Source organism: Plectropomus leopardus, chromosome 19 (genome assembly GCF_026936395.1).
Source record: "Plectropomus leopardus strain MGB_pleo_1.0 chromosome 19, ASM2693639v1, whole genome shotgun sequence".
NCBI classification, from domain to species: domain Eukaryota; kingdom Metazoa; phylum Chordata; class Actinopteri; order Perciformes; family Serranidae; genus Plectropomus; species Plectropomus leopardus.
Genome location: NC_142194.1, coordinates 30,404,756 through 30,428,755, shown reverse-complemented (window position 1 = coordinate 30,428,755; position 24,000 = coordinate 30,404,756). Strand labels below are relative to the sequence as shown.

Here is a 24,000-nt window from a genome sequence, read left to right as displayed (position 1 = left end):
GACCCAAACCATTACAAACAGATGGCCTCATCTTCCTGCAAATGAACCAGATGATCTAAGGTTCAAGGGTACAGGAGGAGAGGACTACAAACATGCTGACTTTATTGTACTTAGCAATTTTTCAGAATCTCTCAGAGGCATTTTATTTAAGTAGCAAAAAGGAAACACATTTAGAGACTTTGTGATTGTGATCATCAGGGAAAAAGGAGAAATATACTGTCATTTTTTCCCATGCTTTTTGCTGTGAATAAGCCTGCGACAGAATGTTTTGCTTTTTTGAGGGCTTTACCATACTCAAAAACTCATGAAACTTTGCACACTTATGGGGACTGGTGAAAATGTTTGTATTGTATAGGTATCATGTATAGGTGTCAAAAAATGAGCTCAGTAGCACTCCCTAAATGCCAGCCCCGGCAAACCATTTCATGCAGGGGTATGAAAATTAGGTACATAGGTACATAGAACATGTCAGGACAGACAAAAAAGCCTCTTGGAACCATACTCTGAACCCAACAGAAAGTCAGCCATTTGGAATTGAAATGTCATTTTTTGCGATTTCAATGAAGCAGCCCCCGCAGACCGTTTACCCTAGAGCTACGAAACTTGAGAAACTTGTTCAAAACCCCAAGACCTACAAAAAGGCCTCTTGGAGCCATACCCTAAACCCAACAGGAAGTGCGCCATTTTAATTTTAATTTTCAGATTTTTTGTAATTTTAGTGTCCGTTTCATTAAACACTTGTCCTACAGATTTCATCTGATCGACTTCAGATCTGGACACCAGTATTTCCTAAAGTTGGTGATGTTAAATTGTGACCAGTTTTTATTTTCATCAAAAGCTGTTGACGTTCTGCCGCATTCTTCGCCATAAAACAGGAGACTCACGAAACGTGGCATACACATCAATAGTCCTATGATGTGTTATTTGATATGATTCCTTTTGCTGTCATGTGCCAAAATATGCTCTTTAGTGCCACCTACTAATTTTCAATGAAGCTGTCCATTTAACCTAGATCTACAAAACTTGGAAAACATGTGGGCAAATTTTTGGCTAGCACCTGACTGATTTTTCATAATACCCATATTATCACCTGATATAAGCCTTATACAGACAAAATGGCGCAAATCAGCCTTGGCTCACATTTTTTCCCATATGCGCTGATAGGAAAACTCTGTTCACAGACCATATCATGCAGGAAATGATGCTGGGCTGTTTTAGAAATAGCTGCATTCTATAGTTGTCCAGCAGATAGAGCTCTTACTCTATTGTTGACCATAGTCTCAGCGCTGTAAAAGCAGCAGATTAGAGCAAATCCCTGTTTCACACCTCTGGACGCTGCAGCTTTGACTCTACCTCACACACACACACACACACACACACACACACACACATATACACACACACACAGAGAGAGAGAGTAAGAGTGAGACAGAGAGAGAGAGAAAGAGAGAGAGTCAGAGTTCGCTCTTACTCCATTGTTAAACTACTCTCAGGATTCAAGGAACAGTCTTGCAGAAAAGTGGACGGTGGTGCAGTCAGTCAGAATGTTTTTACGGTAAGCAACATTGAAATACATACTGTTATGTAAAAAAAACAATGGCCTCTTCTTTCTGCATATGAACAAGATGATCTAAGGTTCCCAGGTACAGGAGGGGAGGACTACCAACCACCTGACTTTATTGTATTTATCAATTTTCCAGACCCTCTTAGCAGCATTATATTTAAGCAGCAACGAAAGACACATTTAGGGACTTGATTATCAGGAAATAGGAGAAATATATTGTCATTTTTTCCCATATTTGTTGCTGTGAGTGATGTTGCCCACAACAGTGTTGTAAGTGGCAGATCTCAATGCACACACAGGCAACACACACACACACACACCTGCTAAAGTGACTTAGGTCATCTCCAGCCTTAGCACTACATAGAGGAAGTACCCATTCACTGCTGCGCACAGTGTTGCCCTTTCTCAGAGAGACGTGGTCGCATCAGTCTGCGTCCCGCGAGTAGCCCCGGCGTGTGCGGAGGTGCGAGGGCCTGTTCATCGCTGCTTGCAGCTTTAATTATTATTATTATTTCATCAAATGAATTGCTTTTTTGAGGGCTTTGTCATACTCGAAAATTCATGAAACTTGGCATGCTTATGAGGACTGGTGAATTTTTTTTATATTTTATAGGTGTTGTGTATAGGTGTCAATAATGAGATCAGTAGCGCCCCCTAAATGCCAGCCCCTTTCAGCCCAAACCATTTCATGTAGAGGAATGAAAATTTGGAGGTACATAGATGTCACAACGGACAAAGAAGCCTCTTGGAGCCATACTTTAAACTGAACAGGAAGTCAGCCATTTTGAATTGAAATGTCATTTTTGTGATTTCATGGTGTTGGAATTTGAAACAATAGTCCTACAGATTTCATGGATGGACTTCAAAATTTGTAATTGATGTGGCCAGATTGTGACCAGTTTTGATCTAATCTTAATGGTGTGGATGTTATAAGGCCAAGAAATTACATGTTTCGCCACAAACAGGAAGTATTTTTTTAATTTATTGTACATGATCCAAAATGCATCAAACTTTACATGCTTGATGACAATCCTGCTTTGATCACATCTATATGACAATTTTCATCAATACTGACAGCACCACCTTTTGACACAGGAAAGACAAAGTTGGTCCAGAGGTCCAGCTCCTAGGAAGTTGACGTGATTGATCTCAAAATTGTGTCAAAAAATCATTAAGATGTTGGTGATGACGGAAATAATTGTTGTCCATTTTAGCTTAACAGTGTTCCTGTGACGCCACTGCGAATTTCGATGTTGCAACATAACATCAAAAACTGTCATAACTTGACTCCAGATGGTCAGATCTTAACAAAGTTTCACACATTTGATGAGAATCCAGGCCTGAAGACACCTGCAGTGCAATTATGAACCGCAGTCATAGCGCCCCAGTGGTAACAGGAAGTTACTTTTTTTACACTTTGATTCCTCCCTGAGAGCAGGTTAACCCAAGTGACCTCATTCTCAGTCATAATACTGCAGACTTTCATGATACACAAAAAAAACCCTTTTGAGTTTTCATCACATGCTGTTGCCATGGTAATAAACTATTCACCATAAAACAGAAAGCACTTTTTGAGGGGCAGGGCATGCACAAGAAGGCACCAAATTTAGAAATCCTAAATTGTGATATCTGATATTATTTTTTTGCATTGATGTGAAAAATGGCTCTCCATTGCCCCCTAGAAAATTTTAATGAAGCAGCCCCCACGGACCATTTAACCAAGAGCTACGAAACTTGAGAAACCTGTTTACAAGCTCAAGACCTACAAAAAAGCCTCTTGGAGACATGCCCTCAACCCAAAAGGAAGTCAGCCATTTTCATTTCAATTTTCATATTTTTTGTAATTTTAGCCTCCGTTTCAAAACAAACTAGTCTTACAGATTTCATCTGTTCTAGTTCTAGTACTCCATTGTTTATCCTTTTACTCTGTAAGCACATGAGTAGCATAAAGCAGGAGAATATACTGGATGCTAATGCTGTCAGTCGAGAGTTGTTTTCATAGTAAACCACATTGAAATCCATACTGTTAAGTTAATAAACAATGGCTCCATCTGGACAAGACGATCTATGGTGCCAGGGTGACGTGAGGAGAGGACTATTAACATGCTGACTTCATCACTATTTAGTGATTATTTGGACCCTCCCGGCGGCATTATGTTTAAAAAGCACCAGGACAGACATTTAGCAACGTATTCATATCACCATGGAATATGGAAAGAAATATACTATCATTTATTCCCATGCCTGCTACGCTCACTAAATGCAGAACATTTCTATAAGAGGCAGATTATAATAAAGCCATTAGGCTTACTAAGGGACTGTTTTGTATATACATTTTGGGGAATGTTCCAGTCTGTAGTTACACTATAAATCAAACAGAATACTCCTCCACCCTTATCTTTCCCCACTGTAGCCGTTATTAATTACTACGTTAGAATGTGGATTTTGCACTCGTTAATGTAAAAGGGGCACCACTCTCCATTTAGGAGAAAATTAAATTTTAAATTATAGCAGTTTCAAAACATGTCATCACTTTAATCGATTTCACAATCTATAGCGTTTATCCTGTATACATTGATCTTTTTTCTCTCGTGAAATAATATCCACAGACAACAACTTGGCGATAAATGAAATATTTTATTTAGGCTAAATAAATAGAGGAAGTAGTGTGACATATAAAGGACAGTGAACAAATTAAAGGGAACCTAAGTGATGTATGTTCAGGTGATATAAATGATTAATTATGGATGATAGTGGGTAGAAATATGTGACCGTCGTAAACCGTCGTAAAGCGTGGATGCGCGCTGAACGGTAAATTAGAATTTAGAAATTTGGCGTTAAAGCTTAGCTATATGACATCAGCTCTGATCACTAAAAGATGTTATTCTGCCTACTTTTTCAGACTTGATTAGACTTCTCCAGGGAGGTCCAGGTCATCGCTTCACTCCAGTAGAGAGCTGCTGCGTGTCTTCCAGACGAGGTGACTCGCTGAAAGGCGATGGCGGCAGGGCAGGTTGGTGTGCGGCGGTCTTTGACTGGCCTTGGTGTCCGCCTCGGCAAACCAGTAAAAGTCTTGAAACAAAGTCTTTCAGGACAGGCAACTGATGCTGATAGTTTGTGCAGCAGGTGTTGCTTCTAGATCCATGGCAGAGTTGATGGCGAATCGCGGAGTGTCCTTCTCAATTAAAACTCGCAGAAATAATCAAAAGTAGTCCCATTGGGCTGACAAAGTCACTTGAAATTATTAATTTGAGTTTACTTAAAATGAAATGCAAGGGTGTCTTTACTGACCAAAACTGGTATAAAGAAAAGCATCAAAGAGATTTGAAAAGAAAATGGCTTCAAAAGTTAAAGTTCAGCAAAGCTCTGGTGAGCTCTTGTAAAATTGAAGAAAAGAAAAAGGTGTGAGCGAGGATACAAGAGAAGCGCCGTGGTGAAAGGGAAAATAGAAAGAAGTGCTGAGCTGAGAGCTCACTAAGTTTTAATCTATGAATTTTTCTGATGCGAATGGGAGGCGGGGTAGCGAACCTTCGCACCGAGCGACCACACATCTGGCATTTAGTTTTGGAGCATCTAACGTGATTTAGGAGACATTTATTTCTCATAGCTACTTTGTGATGAATTACTCAATTTGACTCATTACATATAAAATCACATATCTCATCACCACTATGGTCCTATTGCAGTAATTACAAACATATGCTAGAGGACCTAAAGGCAACTATGAATGTAATACACAGCTCTGAAGATCCTTGGTTTGGCCTTATTAAGTAATTACACATAACATTTCTTCATTCATTCCCTTGCTTTGCTTTTTTTCTCCCAATATGGACTATAAATAACTTAGTAATTACTGAGATATAGGATTACCGTTTAATGTTATACAATAAATGCAAAACTCAATAGAACTATAAAGTTGATTACGAAATTCTGCATAACCAAAGCCACTAGATGGCAGTATGGCTCCATCACAGAAAAGGAATAAAATATGATTTTACCTAACTCCCTCAAATTACATAATAAAGACATGGGAGTTGGTTCTACTTACTCATTAAAACACAAAGATGAACTTAAACCTACTCGGGAGAAAGATTAGGGAACTAGGTTTACCTTAATTCACATTTTTTTTCCAAGTGGTCATGTTAAATGCTGGACTTAACAAAAGAATGTAGAATGAGTTTACAACATATCCTGCCTCTGTCATCTCAGCAGGGGGGGAAGAGGACACGAGACTTCATTATTTGTGTCAAAGACAAGTGACAAACAGTTGTTCTTGTAGGTCTGAATGACCTCAGGAGTTAATTTGGATGTCTTAACACCCTGGTGTGAACTGGAAGAGACCCCATGAAACTGTTATCTCTCATGGCATCTTGAGCATTAAAGCGTCAAAGGCTGACACTTTTTGTGGCTTAAAAGCAGAACCTGTTTGCAGATGTTAACTGGGGAGTCTCAACAAAGTTAATTTAGAACCCTCTGTTAACTCCTCTCGGGTTCATAAAACAGTTTCTCTTGACCATTTGTACTGGGAAAGTTGAGCTCTGGAGTTCCCCAGAGAGAAAATGTAAAGACCACACCAAGGTAGTCCACTACACCACTGAGAGGTTTAGTAACACATACCAATTTTATTTATCACGATAATGTGCGTGATCACTGTGCGTTGAGATCATGGTAAAAACTGCAGGCGGAGTCTAAAAAAAAGACACCCTCCGCGCACCAAATATGATAAAATCTGGAGGTTATTCACCACATTGGCCAGTAAATATTTGCTCCAAAATAGTCACATAATAAACTCTGCTGAGTCTACAGTACATTTTTAGAGGCGTGTTGTTGATCTGTGCCGGTGTTCCTGTTGTCTCTCTGTCATTTGCACTTGTGCATGAAGCTGTCTCGAGCTCTACTCGTTCTGCAGCTCTGTTTCCAGCACGAGACATCACCTGATCTGTAAACTATTACCATCAGCTGGTCTGTTGGAACCCCTCCCTGAGCTACCACCTTATCGTGGTGGAGGGGTTTGCGTGTCCCAGTGATCCTAGGAGCTCAGTTGTCGGGGGCTTCATGCCCCTGGTAGGGTCACCCATGGCAAACAGGTCCTAGGGGAGGGACCAGACAAAGTGTAGCTCACAAGACCCCTTTGATGACATCAATCAATGGTTCTGAGTTCCCCTCGCCCGGACGCGGGTCACCGGGGCCCCCCCCTGGAGCCAGGCCTGGGGGTGGGGCTCGATGGCGAGCGCCTGGTGGCCGGGCCTTTACCCATGGGGCCCGGCCGGGCACAGCCCGAAGAGGTGACATGGGACCTCCTTCCCATGGGCTCACCATCCGTAGGAGGGGCAGTAGGGGTCGGGTGCAATGTGAGCTGGGCGGCAGCCGAAGGCGGGGACCTTGGCGGTCCGATCCTCGGCTGCAGAAGCTAGCTCTGGGGACGTGGAATGTCACCTCTCTGGTGGGGAAGGAGACCGAGCTGGTGCGCGAGGTTGAGAAGTTCCGACTAGATATAGTCGGCCTCACCTCGACGCATGGCTTGGGCTCCGGAACCAGTCTTCTTGAGAGGGGATGGACTCTCTTCCACTCTGGAGTTGCCACTGGTGAGAGGCGCCGGGCAGGGGTGGCAATACTTATTGCCCCCCGGCTCGGTGCCTGTACGTTGGAGTTTACGCCGGTGAATGAGAGGGTAGCCTCCCTCCGCCTTCGGGTTGGGGGACGGATCCTGACTGTTGTTTGTGCCTATGGTCCAAACAGCAGTTCGGAGTATCCACCCTTTTTGGAGTCCTTAGAGGGGGTGCTGGAGAGTGCTCCTTCTGGGGACTCCCTCATTCTGCTGGGGGACTTCAACGCTCACATTGGCAACGACAGTGAGACCTGGAGGGGCGTGATCGGGAGGAATGGCCCCCCCGATCTGAACCCGAGTGGTGTTTTGTTATTGGACTTCTGTGCTCGCCACAGATTGTCCATAACAAACACCATGTTCAAGCATAAGGGTGTCCATATGCGCACTTGGCATCAGGACACCCTAGGCGCAGTTCAATGATCGACTTTGTAGTCGTATCGTTGGACTTGCGGCCGTATGTCTTGGACACTCGGGTGAAGAGAGGGGCGGAGCTGTCAACCGATCACCACCTGGTGGTGAGTTGGCTCCGATGGAGGGGGAGGACGCCGGTCAGACCTGGCAGACCCAAACGCATAGTGAGGGTCTGCTGGGAACGTCTGGCAGAGTCTCCCGTCAGAAGGAGCTTCAACTCCCACCTCCGGAAGAGCTTCCACCATGTCCCGGGGGAGGCTGGGGACATTGAGTCCGAGTGGGCCGTGTTCCGTGCCTCCATTGTTGAGGCAGCCGACCGGTGCTGTGGCCGTAAGGTGGTTGGTGCCTGTCGGGGCGGCAACACCCAAACCCGCTGGTGGACACCGGCGGTACCGTCAAGCTTGAAGAAGGAGTCCTATCGGACCTTCTTGGCCTGTGGGACTCCGGAGGCAGCAGACAGGTACCGACAGGCCAGGTGGGGTGCGGCGGCGGTCGCCGAGGCGAAAACCCGGGCATGGGAGGAGTTCGGCGAGGCCATGGAAAACGACTTCCGGACGGCCAAGAGGTTCTGGACCACCATCCGCGCTCAGGAGGGGGAAACAGTGCTCCGGCCAACACTGTGTATGGTGGCGACGGGCGCTGCTGACCTCGACTTCAACGCGTTGTGGATCGGTGGAAGGAATACTTCGAAGACCTCCTCAATCCCACCGACACGCCTTCCGTTGGGGAAGCAGGGTCTGGGGACCCGGGGGTGGGCTCCTCTATCTCTGGGGCTGAGGTTACCGAGGTGGTCAAAAGCTCCTCGGTGGCAGGGCCCCGGGGGCGGACGAGGTCCGCCCGGAGTTCCTCAAGGCCCTGGATGTTGTGGGGCTGTCGTGGCTGACACGACTCTGCAACATTGCGTGGACATCGGGGGCAGTGCCCTTGGACTGGCAGACTGGGGTGGTGTTCCCTCTTTCAAGAAGGGGACCGGAGGGTGTGTTCCAACTACAGGGGATCACACTCCTCAGCCTCCTGGTAAGGTCTATTCGGGGTACTAGAGAGGAGGGTCCGCCGGATAGTCGAACCCCGGATTCAGGAGGAGCAATGCGGTTTTCGCCCCGGTCGTGGAACTGTGGACCAGCTCTGGACCCTTGGCAGGATCCTTGAGGGTGCTTGGGAGTTTGCCCAACCAGTCCACATGGACCGTGGACTTGGAGAAGGCATTCGACTGTGTCCCTCGGGGAGTCCTGTGGGGGGTTCTCCGGGAATATGGGGTTCCGGACTCCCTGATACGGGCTGTCCGTTCCCTGTATGACCGGTGCCGGAGCTTGGTCCGCATTGCCGGCAGTAAGTCGAACTCGTTTCCGGTGAGGGTTGGACTCCGCCAGGGCTGCCCTTTGTCACCGATTCTGTTCATAACTTTTATGGACAGAATTTCTAGGCGCAGCCAGGGTGTTGAGGGGGTCCAGTTTGGTGACCTCAGGATTAGGTCTCTGCTCTTTGCAGATGATGTGGGCCTGTTGGCTTCATCGGGCCGCGACCTTCAGCTCTCACTGGATCGGTTCGCAGCCGAGTGTGAAGCGGCTGGAATGAAAATCAGCACCTCCAAATCGGAGACCATGGTTCTCACCCGGAAAAGGGTGGCGTGCCCCCTCCGGATCGGGGATGAAGTCCTGCCCCAAGTGGAGGAGTTTAAGTACCTCGGGGTCTTGTTCACGAGTGAGGGAAGGATGGAACGGGAGATCGACAGGCGGATCGGTGCGGCGTCTGCAGTAATGCGTACTCCGCACCGGTCTGTCTTGGTGAAGAGGGAGCTGAGCCGAAAGGCAAAGCTTTCGATTTACCAGTCGATCTTCGTTCCTACCCTCACCTATGGTCACGAGCTTTGGGTAGTGACTGAAAGAACAAGATCGCGGGTACAAGCGGCCGAAATGAGTTTCCTCCGTAGGGTGGCTGGGCTCTCCCTTAGAGATAGGGTGAGAAGCTCGGTCATCCGGGAGGAGCTCGGAGTAGAGCCGCTGCTCCTCCGCATTGAGAAGAGCCAGATGAGGTGGCTCGGGCATCTAATTAGGATGCCTCCAGGACGCCTCCCTGGTGAGGTGTTCAGGGCACGTCCCACCGGTAGGAGGCCCCGGGGAAGACCCAGGACACGCTGGAGAGACTACGTCTCTCAGCTGGCCTGGGAACGCCTCGGGGTCCCCCGGGAAGAGCTGGATGAAGTGGCCGGGGAGAGGGAAGTCTGGGTTTCCCTGCTTAGGCTGCTGCCCCCGCGACCCGACCCCGGATAAGCGGAAGAAAATGGATGGATGGATGGATGGTCTGTTGGAAGCTAACGCTGCATGCATACTGACGAAAGTTATGAGATATTAAGACAGAGGCCCCGTAGTTTCAGCCAACACTGCAAACTCTTTTTGGCTCTCACATTGACAGCGTCAGTGCAGTAGCACAGTAGCTTATTCCAGTCCTACCTTTCACAATAAAAGCCCTGGACGGATACACAGCATCACAGCTTACCAGAGGAAACTCATTTTCACGCAAAGGCTGTGGTGATGAGACTTTTATGATAACTTTGACTTTATATTTCTCTCTGACCTCCTCTTTAAGTTTGCATAGCACCTCTATTACATTTATTGAAATAAATCTATATGTGAGGGAAAAAAAGCTTTTTAATATTTTGTCTAGTAAAAAATATGGATGGCTGGTAGATTTTTTTTCTACCAGCCAGATTGGATGGTTAACCAAAAAGATGACTATCAACTGTAGCGGGCAACAGTTGATAATATTCCAAAAGAACATAGGAAGCTGCTGTCATTTGAGTTTGCATGGTCCAATCCATCTCAGACTTCATATGCTGCGTCACAGCGTTCCGAGTGTCACAGCCTGAAGTCATCTACATGTCAATACTTTGTTATAGCTCCACCTACATACAACAGGAAAAAGGCTTCTCCAGCCTCAGCACTACAGTGGGGAAACACTAATTCACTGCTGCGTGCAGTGTTGCCCTTTCTCAGAGAGACATAGTAGCATCAGTCGGTGTTCATTCATTCATCGCTGCTTGCACCTTTAATTGTATATTGATGTGCAATTCTTCTGCACTTTTTTGTATTACCAAAACTTAAATAAAAATATTGTTGAAAAAAACCCAAACATGTTTACATGCCTTTTTAAAGTACAGTTTTAATTGGACAACTGCAATAATTCAACTTTTTCTATCATGAGTTTTTCTAACATCATGATCCTTTTACAACTGAGAGAGGACTACGGACTAAGTTGCCATAATGCCTGCTAAGACAAATGATTTCAAATCTTATGATTTCTGTCTAGATGGTCTGTACATTGGCAAAGCAAGGTAATAACTATGTTGTCTCTTTCCTACATTTGCTTGTGCACTAAATGCGTCTTTGACATGGGTGAAAAGAAGTGGAGCATCCAGCACTCCAACTCTTCAATGACCACTTAATGACGGGCAGAGGAGATGAAACATTAATAAGCTCTGCCTAATTTGGATTAGAGGGCATACAGGGGTAAAGGTGTGAATTATATACAGCTTCATGGAGCAAGGCTTGTGAGGTGGTTCAGGAAAGACAGAGCTTTGACACCAAACATACATGTATAATAGATGGAATAGATGCTCTGAAAATCACCAACAATTAATCAGTACATCATGACTTCACTGACTGAAATATAAAAGATACACACACACAGGCCATTTTTAATAGATGGCCCAGGGTGTCAAATTATGTTATCCCCAATGTCCATCTGACATTGCACAACATTTCCATCGCAGCTTTTAAAGAAAATCAGCTGTCCCTGTAGCCATTCTGTCAATATCCACTGGACACATTAATAAAGAGTCTCACTTGCTTGCTTTACTCTCTACACGCAGTCTATTTTTGCCAAACCAGTTTGTGTGTCTGAAGTCTTAAGTCCACTTGTGAATGAATGTATAACCTCTGGATGGCCATATTTACTGGCATGTCTCTTAAAATAAATATAAACCCTTTGAGACCTAAGCAAATTGGTTTGATTTTCTGCAAAAACGTCGGGAAACACAATGAGCGAACTAACAACTCATTAAGTCCAAAAGTTAGCCAGAAATTAATAAAAAGGTACAAAAAAATTACCTGAAAATAAGCAACAATGAAAAAAGAAAAGAAAAAAAGCAGAAAATAGAAAAGTATAAAACAAATAAGAAATGATCCAAAAAGTACAGAAAAATATTTATCTATCTTGAAACTACAAGTTCTTACTACCAAATTACATCTTGGAAAGAAGAAACAGGTGAACATTAATGTCATCTGTTCATAACTGTCTTGACCCTCTATTGAAGATTTACTTAATTTGCTTTTGCAGTTCTAATATTGAATATCTTTGTTATTTATTTTGTTTGACTATATTTGCTACAAGTTCATGTAGAGTAGATCTGTCATATCAGTCATATATATATATGATTGTCCTGTAGTGTATCTGTGTGTGTCTGTGTGTAGTGCAGCTGTCATCTCACCCCGAACATTTGCCGGAGGTCAGGGTCTCGGAAACGGAAAGGAATGTTGGAGACATGTAACCTCTTGGGCTGCTGCTTCTCTGATGAATCACTGGACTGCAGGTGGAGCTGCTGGGATCCCTCCGTCTGTGCAACGTCCTCTGGCTGCTGCAGGGAAACACACAGTGGGCCACAGATTAGCTCCTATTGTGTTGAAAAAAAAGATTCTTTAAAGTACTAAAAACAAAAAGACACAAGTGAGAGGAGGGTTGTTCAACTTGATGTCCCACATGGAAAACTAGAAGGAGCTGGAGCACCATGACAAAACAGATCCTGTTTAACAGAGGAGGATTGTTCAGAGCAATGCGGTAAAATATTCAGAAAGTGGAGAAGTGTGTTAAAATGAAAGACGAAGGGAAGGGGGCATCAAAGAGAGTTGTTTCAAACATCACTCCTTCTATGGAGCTTTAAATTTGTGGTCAGGGAGAGCTCTCTTCCTCTCCCTCAGCTCTCCTGGCACTGCTATGTGCCCTGGGTGATTCAGGAAGCTGTCTAAGAGGAATAAGGAAAGCATTAAACAACCTGCAACATGTCTACACCAAAGCGTACTTTATACTGGGCCTTGGTGAGGAAGAGAGTGAGAGTGAAGCGAGTGAAGAGAGGAATAAAGTGAAGGGTTAGTAGAGGCTTGACTGACCTCACTAAGAACACAGAGAGCACCTTTTTTTAACCTTTTGAGCACAATTTTTAAGCACAGCATGCTCATATTGGACAATTCCACACCGCATTATTTACATTCAGTGCCAAGATTCAGTGCCACCAAGAAAACCAAAAGATGTACAAACTCCACAGCAGCTCCATAATTTGGTCTTGATTCAACATCTCCAACAATGCATCTCTAAGCACAATTTTGAGAGACCATCCTATGTTTTTGTCAGGCAACAACATGCTGTGGCCATGGAAATCAAGTCAGCCAACATACTGTAGTTCATGTTGCTCTAGCATTACGGATACAACACCACTATTAAAAGAAGACGGACAAGTCCTGTTTTAAATAATTATATCAATGGTATAAGGAAGACCCTCGCAGAAAACTGGGCCAGCTCTGCAGTACAAAGACAAAACTATTTCTGAAATTGGTGCTACACGACCAAAGTAAAAGGACACTTTTGCTTAGAATCCTATGTGCCTGATCAGATGAATAAAAACTCCTGTTGATGGGTGACATAATGTGGAATGGTCCATGTGAAAAAGTGTCAGATGGCTAGATCTCATATGTCAGTTAAATGATAAGCTAAACCATATTTATTAAAACATTTTCAGAGAGATGCAACTCAGTAACAGAATCTTGGTTGATATCTGATCAGCAGTGCTTAATTTTACTGTTTGATCTCCATTTTGTGGAATCCATGCGCACTGTGCAAGAAGCAGTATTTGTCCCAACTTCTGTTCACAAACTCTTGTTATATGGTGTAACGGGGCATTAAAATACGTTTCTGAAAACAGTTTGGTAGAGAAATAGACAGTGCAGTGGGATAATCTTGGATCATATTTGATCAGCAATGTCTAGTTTTACGGTTTGATTGGATTTCAGTTTAAGTTTGAGACACAGAGAAAGAATATCCCTGTAAATCATGATAGCCCACCACTTGCATTTCAAATACAACTGGCTGGTTTTACACTCATCATTACAGCTCTCATGTTGTAGCATCAACATTCTGATTAATAATGGCTAGGTTGCAGGCAGATAAAATAATACATCATTAATGAGGAAAAAAAGTCATCGTCTAAAATATGAACATAGAAGTGCATAGCTGCTGCTGCTGCTGCTGTGTGGCAGAGATGGTGTACACGCATATGTGTGTGTAAATTCATGCACAAAAGTGTGCTTTAGAAAAAAATACCACAGCACTGACAGACTGGAATATTAATCTCTCTGTCACTATTTAATTCCTTTTTTGAAATTTTGAGGAACACCTCTTCACCTCATTGGTCAAGACCTATATGTTTCATTTAATTTTTTCTCTCTGCCATTGTTCTGCCTACTGTGTTCCTGGCACAAATGTAACATTAATGGTTTTCCACATAGAAAATGACAATTATGTATGTCTAGCAAAATAGCAAAAACAACAAAATGATTGCTTGTCATTGCCTACATGTGTTGTTTCAGCACGACGGATAGTACTGCTGTCTGTAGCAGGCTACTGAAACCAACAGAGGAGAGAGGAAGTTTCCGCTCTGCCCCACCTCTGCTGATTTTACACAGAATCTTTCATAAATTTTAATATATACATACATATATATATATATATATATATATATATATATATATATATATATATATATATATATATATATAGTGCTCTGCCATATGCGAATGCTCTGATTAACAAACATATTCTTTAATTTTGAAACAGCAGCCTGTCAGGGCTCAACATAAGGCTTGCTCAGGGCTTGTAGACTCTGTTCAGGGCAAGTATAATGCCTGATGTAGTTGTCCAATTGAAAGGTGAAAAATAAATGTGATGTCTCATGTCATGTTTTCTGCCTACAGTATTGCTAAGGTGCAGCATTTCCAGCTGAACTGTGTGGAAAGGTCTAATAACTGATGAGAGCAAAAGACACACTACAGAAGTTAACTCTGGGGTCAACCATGTCCTAAAAGACATAATGTAACTAACATTAAATATTGCTGGGATGCTGTATGTGAATGAATTAACTGTCTGATCCCATTTAGAAGCTTTGTAATCCAACCTTAAACTGTAGTGACTATATAGAATAAAGCAAAAATGATAAATTTGACACAGTTATAATCTATCCATTTTTCATTTTTTAATCAGTTATTTTTGTTACCAGCCATCTACTGTCCACAACCAGAAGCAGTAGCCAGCATTTAAGATGTCTATGGAACATTGTTATATTGTTGTTATATTGTGAAGCAAAAATTATTGATAGTTTTCATGTGAGGTGTTTCCAATCATGCACCGGGAAGCAAAGGTAAACTGTCATTATCACTTTCTACAGTAATGAAATATACAATTTAATGGTGAAGTTGTGTTGCATATAAATGAGTGATTTTTCATGTATACATACATACATACATATATATATATATATATATATATATATATATATATATATATATATATATTATTTGCTCCGATCACTGAAGTCAACAAGTATATATTTGGGACTGGCATTTATATGGGATGGGCCTTTAATGTCTCATAACACTTGAGACAGAGTTGCCTCTGCCTTTGCCTCTCAGTTTGGAGGGCCATGTAGCCCGTCTTCTCCAGTCCCTCTGTCCCAACAAGAATCGGGGCTGAAGCTGTGATGATGAGTTGTTCAATATATTTAAATAATTTTGCATCAGATTTTGCTCTGGTCTCTTGTCTAAGTTTGCCCTCAACATGATATCTCAATAAAATGCACTGAAACAAATGTACATGTGAAGCAAAAAAGGCAATTTATAATTTTGGTTAGTAAAAAAATATGCTACCTTGGCCAGTCAGTCAAAATGTTTTTTGGACATTTTGCATCTAGTAGACATGAGGGTCTGTACACAAGGAGAAAGAAAGCACACGTACACATAGTATGAATGTGTCTGCAATTTATGTAAATTTATGCAATTTATGTTTAGTAAACTCTGAATTTAAACATTCTGAACTGTCCTCCTAATTTTCCTTGTGTCCTCCTATTTTTTTTTCATTTAGAAACGTGTAATAATTGGGAAAAAAAAGTTCGTGTAGAGCCCTGTCCAGCCTCCTTCTCCTGCCACTCCTGGTCTGATTGTCCTTTTTTAGCAGCTTTGTTAGGCAGGCATTTCCCTCTCAGTTTTTTGACTTGGTATTAACTTTAATGCCACATTTATTTCAAAACATAAGGGAAATCACAATTAAACTACTACTCCTTGACTCCTGACTGCAGATTGGAAGTGTCTGTTATGGAATGTAGCAAACTGTGCCAATGTGTTGTTTGCAATGAGTAGCAAAAAGGAGAAAAGATCAGAAGAAGTTGTTGCACATAATGAATCAGACCAAGAGGGGATAGAGGGGTGAAAAGAAAGGGAATGAAAAAGAGAGATGGAGATGAAATGATGATGTCCAGCTAAACCTGCCTGATCAATGGGAGAGAAGTACTGAAGGTAGTGGCAGAGGCAAAAAGAGAGTAAGACAGACAGAGACAGAGAGAGAGAGAGACACAGAGAGAGAGAGAGAGAGAGAGAGAGAGAGAGAGAGAGAGAGAAAGTGACAGAGCGTGGAGAGAACAGTAAGGGAGGGAGGCTTCAGAAATGCATTTAAGCTAAGTGCTGATTGAAGAGAGAACAGTAAAAATGGAGAGACAAGCAAGTGAGGAAAATGGCATTACATCACACACACACACACACACACACACACACACACACACACACACACACACACACACACACACAAAGCTGAATTGGCAAGGACTGCTTCACTGAAGGCAACAATAATCAGTGGCCTGTGTGTGTGAGAGAAAGAAAGAGACACAGAGAGTCATATCAATCCTTGGCCAATTGGACTTGACACTACAACCCTGTGATGATAAATAACATTCACACAGACACTTAGTCCCTTGTCTGCAAGTGCAAACACAGTTGTGGCTGTGGGTGCTGAAACACCACCTCGACATCCACTGAACCTTTGCTCCACAAAACTCAGCAAGGCAAAACGTTTTCCAACTTTCTTACTTGTTATAATTTGACTCTTGAAAGATTTCACCATAGACAACCATGTCTCTAACAAATCAGAGATGTAATAACATGTTTTGTTGGAAATATATTTGCTACAACATAAAATTCACTGGCAACTTTTCTTTTCTATTCAAAAGAGCATGACAGTTTTATAACACACATGTCTTGGTTCGTGACCTGAATGTCATTTGTGGGTTGTGTAGCGGTTATTAATAACTACGTTAAAATTTTGATTTTGCACTCGTTAAAGTAAAAGGGGCACCATTCTCCATTCAGGAGAAAATTAAATCTTAAATTGTGACAGTGTTAAAACATGTCATTACTTTAGTCAATCTCATAGTCTGTACCGTTTATTCTGTAAACATTGATCTTGTTTCTCTCATGAAATAATATCCACAGACAACGACTTGGCGATAAATGAGGATAATTTATTTAGACTAATAAAATGAAGAGTAAATAGATGAAATAATATGACATATAAAAAGACAGAGAATACATAAAAGGGAACCTACGTGATGTATGTTCAGGTGATGTAAATAATTAATTATGGATGATGGTGGAGGAAATACGTGACCGTTGAAAGCGTGGATGCGCACTGAACGGTGACGTAGAATTTAGAAATTTGGCATTAAAGCTTCGCTATACGACATCAACTCTGATCACAAGAAAATGTTATTCTGCCTACTTTTGTCGACTTGATTAGACTTCTCCGGGGAGGTCCAGGTCCTCACTTCACTCCAGTGGAGAGCTGCGGCGCGTCTTCCAGACGAGGTGACCCGCTGAAAGGCGGCGGCGGCCGGGCAGGTGGAGTCGGTGTGCGGCGGTCTTTAACTGGCCTCGGTGTTCGCCTCAGCGAACCGGTAAAAGTCTTTAAACAAAGTCATTAAGGGCAGGCAACGGATGCTGATAGTTTGTGCAGCAGGTGTTGCTTCTAGATCCGTGGCAGAGTTGATGGCGAATCGCGGAGTGTCCTTCTCAATTAAACTTGCAGAAATAATCAAAGTAATCCCACTGGTCTGAGGTAGTCACTATAAATTATTATGTTGATTTTACTTAAAAACCAGTTACCAAAAGTGTCTTTACTGACCAAAAACTGGTATAAAGAAAAGCGTCACAGAGATTTAAAAGAAAATGGCTTCAAAAGTTAAAGTTCAGCAAAGCTCTGGTGAGCTGTTGCGGCTCCGCTTATAAAATTGACGAAAAGAAAAGTTACGAGTGCGGATGCACGAGACGCACCGCTGTAAAAGGAGCGAAGAAAAACTTCAGAAGAGAGAAGAGGAGAAGCCTTGAGAAGAGTGAGCTTAGAGAGAGAGAGATAGAGCTCTGAGCTAACTTTAGAGAGAGTCACTCAGTTTTTATCTTTCGATTTGGGGGTGCGGATGGAAGGCGGAGTTAGCGAACTTTTGCACCGAGCGATCGCGCATCTGGTATAAGTTTCTAAAAGACCTAATGTAATTTAGGAGACATTTATGTCTCTGAACTTTATGACAAATTACGCGATCTAACCTGTGGTGTATAAATTCACGTATCTCCTCACCACTATAGTCTCATCACAGTAACTTCAAATGCATGTTAGGAGACCCAAAAGTAATTTGTAACCTAACACATGATTCTGAAGATCCTTTGCTCAATTTTGTGAAATATGTGACCACACATAACATAACATTGTACCATGGATCCTAAGAAACTTGTGATTGCTTAGATATTGGATTACTTTTAACATTATACAATGAATTCAAAATACGATATAACTACAAAGTTGGTTACGAGCTTACTAATAACTAAGACCACTAGATGGCAGTATAGCTCCATTATAACAAAGGGGAACAAAACGTACTTTACCTAACTCATTCAAATTACATGAGATGAAAAGAATGGGAGGTGCTCCTATCTGCTTACTGAAGCATGGAGACAACCTCACCCCCAGTCACAAAGATTAGGGAAGAAGGGAAATTTTAACTTACAACCTTGTTCCAAGTCATTCTGTCAGATGTTTATCACAACACAGGGTTATATAATGGCTTTACCCAATGTTCGACCAGTTGGTTATCTCAGCAGGGGAGGCAATACAATGGTTGTTTGGTATTGCTTGGGTGATCCCAGGAGGTCGTTCAGATGCCTTACATCCTGTGGTATGCTGATGGGACCTTCGGAGTGCTTACCTTCCACCATATGTCAGGATGGAGGGTGTCAGATACTAACACTTTCCCGTGGCTTAAGAAGCCAGAGCGTGTTTACAGACATCCCCAGGGAGTATAAGTTAAGTTAATTAACAACCCCCTGTTGGATGTTTTGGGTTCGTAAAACAGTGTCTCTTGACGTGTCCCCCACTTGCCCAGGGGACATTGAGCTCTGGAGTTCCTCAGAGGGACAAATGTAATGACCACGCCAAGGCAGTCCACTACAGTTGATTTAGGTTTAGGCAAACAAAAGCAATTGGTGAAGCAGCAGCACAGCGGCTTCATAATGACGGTAACTGTGGTGTCTCCGGAGTTTTGCTGAGTTTAACTATTAGTCACATGAGGCATCACTACTTTTTTTTTTTTCTTTTTCAAATATTGTATTTAGTTTCAAAATGAGCAATTTTAGGCAAATACTTAAAGGCATTTCTTAAAATACTTTCTTTAATAAGAACAGTTAATTACTTTTTTCATATTCTAATTCCTGTGTATGAGCATTCTTAATCCAAATGTCAATGATATTGTTTATAAAAGTGCAGTTTAAGAAACATGTTTTAACAAATAAATACGAATTTTAAAAGCATCCATGAATGAATTTGTAAATGACTTTCATTTCCCTGTCTTTAGAATAGTGTTACATTTGGTGAAGAGCTCATTATGACTTGTTTAGGACTCAAAAGTAAAGGTTTAGGATTTGGGAGTTGACTTGGGACTTGTTAGCCTTGACTTTGGACTTAACTCAGGACTAGCCTGTCTTGAATTGGGACCTGAGTGCTAATACCTGATACTTACTATGTGTAACCTGCAAATAATGACTTGTTTCCACCTCTGCTTGGTTAAATATCAGAAAGTCAAAGTATGTCGTCTCATTCTTAAAGTCAGCATTAGATTGAGAAGTTTAAAAACATTAAAGCTATGATCAATATTTTATGATACCAATGCATCAAATGACAGCGTGAATGTTATGACAGCATGTTATAATCTGAATCTGCAGAAGCTCCTGGCTTTATGGACCTTTCAATGGGGGACACGTCAACTCGACACCTGTAGATTTGGTTTATCAAAGACTTTAAAAAGCAACACAGCTCATAAAATAACCAGAGCACAAACTGTACTTGTTTTGTTTTCTTTTCTTCTTTCTTAGACAAGACTAAAACTGGGTCAAAACCTGGTACAGGTGGTTAGCACTGTTGCCTCACAGCAAGAGGGTCCCTGGTTTCATCCCGGGTTGGAACAGGGTTCGGTCCGTGGTCGGAGGTCCCTCTGTGCAGAGTTTGCACGTTCTCCTTGTGTCTGTGTGGGTTCCCTCCGGGTTCTCCGGCTTCCTCCCACATTCCAAAGACAGGCAGGTCAGGTTGATTGGTGACTCTAAATTGCCCTTCGGTGTGACTGTGAGCGTGAAAGGTTGTCTGTCTATATGTGTCGGCCCTGCGATAGTCTGGTGACCTGTCCAGGGTGTACCCTGCCTTCCGCCCGATGACAGCTGGGATTGGCTCCAGCTACCCCGCGACCTTTGCAAGGACAAGCGGTTAAGGAAAATGAATGAATGAAAACCTGGTGCGGCAACTGCGGAAACATGCAGAGCATGTGCAGAACACCCTGACTAGTTCAAGTCCAATTGAGGCATATATACAAAAGAGTAAGTCAGTAAAAAATAAACCTTTAACTTTTGAAATTGTATAATTTCTTTCCCTTTTTCAAATCTAATGTTATTCATGAAAATAACGTTTACCCATAATAAAGTTTACCAATAATAAAATTTACCAATGTTTTCTGTTGTGTGACTTTAGTGCCTTTTATGTGTTAAGATGAGGCTCTTTGAAAACATGTATAAATAAGTTGCCTAACAATGCCATTTACATGATGAGTCAATTACACAGTTTGTGAAAAAAAACCTTGTTCAAAGTAGACAATACGTCACAAATGCTTACATCAAGTAAGTTTCTTTTGTTGATCCCTGTTCCAACTGAATCTTTCATTCAGTGTGTGTGTTCGCACATGCAGCTGGCTGCAGTCTTTCATTAAGCTTAGCATGGTATGGAATTGAACAGCTTTAACTGTAACCTTCTTCTGCCACAGTCAAAGAGCTAATATCAGTCTCTGCGCTTCTTTCTTTCTCTGTCGTCGCCATGCTTCCACCATCCATGGTGTGTGAGCAGCCAGCTAGGAAGGAGAAATAATTACATGAACATTATCATACACAAGCAGCCCAAGCTTCCTCTGCTGTCACCACGGAAACTGTACTGAGCTGCAAAGTGTGTGTGTGTGTGTGTGTGTATGAGGAGGGAAGCTATACGGCACTAATCTACCCAATTTATCCTCCCTTATGCCATTTATACACGCACATACACACCCGCAACACAAGCAGTCCAAGCCGCCCCAAACACTTCCACCTGATTACACACCCAGTCAAGAATCCCACGTGTTGTTACTGTGTTTTTGAATAAACATATGCCTGTATCTTTGTGTGTGTGTGTGTGTGACTTGCTGAGCTCAGCAGTGCCCCTCGATGGGCCTATAATGGAAACTATGAGATGGGAGTACTGCCAGACAGGTGGATTACTCTACACACAGTTAGACTGCTACAGAGCCTTCCTTCACCAGGGATTAAACTATTACACACACACGCACGCACGCACGCACGCACACACACACACACACACACACACACACACAGAAATAAAGAAGCACTTGAAATGAGGCAAAAAGTTAAGTGGATGTCGTCTTTAACTGTGTTCAAAGATGGTATCTTTGAGATGAGATCTGTGTGATGGTATATATGGCATATGTGATACTTATATGAATAATATAAATATGATTTTTTTTTCCTTAGCTTTTTTGCCTTTTTCCCTCAGACATTTCCCCTAGCTTTTTAAAAATAATTTCCTTAATCTACTAGTTTTTTGCAATATGTGGAAAATGTGTTACAAAGTTGCTCATTGATTTTTTCCCCCTATGTTTTTGAAAGAAATCACATCAATTTTCTCAGGGTTCACAGGTTAAAAATACTTGTGAAAGGCGTCATATTCATTTTGTTGTTGATGTTTTTGTTGTTGTTGTTTGTGCTCTTTTTTTTTATTAATGAATGCAGAGGGGCAATACAAATTAGGTAACTGAAAAGAAGTAAATAAAAAGTTATGTTGATCCAGGTTTCAAAAGGTTAATATATTATAAATAAATGTACATAAATAAATAAATATAATAAATATTTTACAGTATGATATTTCAGTCTGTTCTCAGTCTGAACTCGTCAAATAGATACAGTACGCTCTGTCAGTGCTTTTGGCATATGAGCATGATGCCAAAAGCCATCTTCCACATCCAACTTGAAAATGAAAATGGCTTTGTCATGATACACTGGCAGACAGCCAGAAGGCACCGGGCACATCCATATGCCAAGTGCACGGGGGGCGTCACTTGAGAACACAGCTGGACAGAACCAGTCAAGCCCATCACATGCATAATGTCATAGTCTGATCTATTGGCAAGTAGGTTTCACATACAAGAAATATGCTTTGGTATTTTGGTTGCATTAAAGATATATATAATTACATGTAAAATCTGCAACTGTTTTGGAAATGTAAAATAAATAAATAAATAAATAACTCAACTGATATACCACTTTCCTCCTGTGGAGAGAATAAAATTTAAATAACTGGCCAATAAGGAGAATTTAAGGGAAGGGTCTTTCCACTGAGGGCAGTGGCAACACCGATAATAATAATAATAATAATAATGATAATAATAATACTTTTTTAGTAACAACAGCATCAACCTGATATATTAGTGTGATAGTATATTCTTTTGTAAATGTAGTAAGCATCTGTTAGGCCACAGTGAGTGTGTGTATGGTGTCTTTTTCCTTTATCTTGCAGTAACTATGTGTCTTGACAGTAACAGTTACATCCTGTGACAAACTCTCTGCAGTGACTGTAAAACACTCCCAGGAATGCTGACTGTACCACGACTTCTCCTCTCGCTGGACTCCCCCACTCTGCCTTCACTGTCTATACACTCCCATATCCTCCCAGTGTGCTCCATTCTTATTGGCCCTGACAGCTTGAAGGCTCCTCAACTAGAGACAAGTGCTGGAACAGTGCCCCATCCTTAGCATTGCCCATGTGTGTATGTATGTTTGCACTTATGTGCTGAAATGCAGCTGAAGATTTGGCTCATTTGTCAGTGACAAGTCGCTTCTGTCCCTGCAGTGTGTGTATGTGAGGGAATGTATGGCTTAGGTATGCATTTGCACACATGCTTGATCTTAAAGTGAAAGTAATTTTAACTATTTTCTCTTCTCATTCTGTATATTTCTTGGATCTCAATTACTTATCTATGCATTTTCTTATATTTTAAAACTTTTATTTGGAACAAACTATGGAGTACATTTTACTTTTCAAGTTTTAAGTTTCATTGTTGTGTGAGGGATGGTGTCAAATGGACTTCAGAAAGACAGTCCCGGAATCATTGAGACAAATTTCACTTTCAGTTTCTTTTATGTCTCCCCCCTGCTGTCGACCCATACAAAATCTCAACTACAGTGTTGGGCCAGTGTAAAAAAACAGATGGATATTAAGCCAGACAGCCAATTTTTCTAGGTGTCGCACATGATTCAGCAGTCAATACAGAGTGGAACATAATGACACCGCATCTTCGCAGAAAGCAACTGTCTAACTATCAGGTAGCACAGCACAACACTGGAGCTCTCTGTTCACACTGAATACATTAAATATGCACTCTTGTTATTTCATGTAAACAAAACCCATAGCTATCAGCTGTGCAAGTCGCCAGTCTGATCTTGAGGATCAGACTGGCGACTTAAACACTAAAACGATGTGTGAATGGACTTCTCGTTATCGTCCTACATTTGTAATGTTACTTTTAAAAGTGGAAAACACACATTTATATCATGATATTTACTGGAAATTACATATAATATAGTCAAACTACAAGTAACATTAGTTTAGCTTGTTTTTCGTGACGGTCCTTTACCTCAGCAGAAACTTTCAGCTTTCCTGCAATCTCCCTCCAGACAGCTGACACTATGTTTAGGTT

The 24,000-nt window shown here is 42.0% G+C and overlaps 1 protein-coding gene across 8 annotated transcripts in view; it reads right to left on the bottom strand.

The window, feature by feature from the left end:
* rbfox3a (RNA binding fox-1 homolog 3a) overlaps window positions 1-24,000 on the bottom strand; it is a 939,385-nt gene that overhangs the window by 104,071 nt on the left and 811,314 nt on the right. For 7 of the 8 annotated variants that reach the window (XM_088070025.1, XM_088070027.1, XM_088070024.1 and 4 more), the window contains one exon: window positions 12,070-12,216. In XM_088070025.1, the coding sequence (XP_087926151.1) occupies window positions 12,070-12,216 (147 nt within the window). The remainder of the gene's footprint in view (window positions 1-12,069; window positions 12,217-24,000) is intronic. The other variant, XM_088070022.1, reaches the window with a different exon arrangement.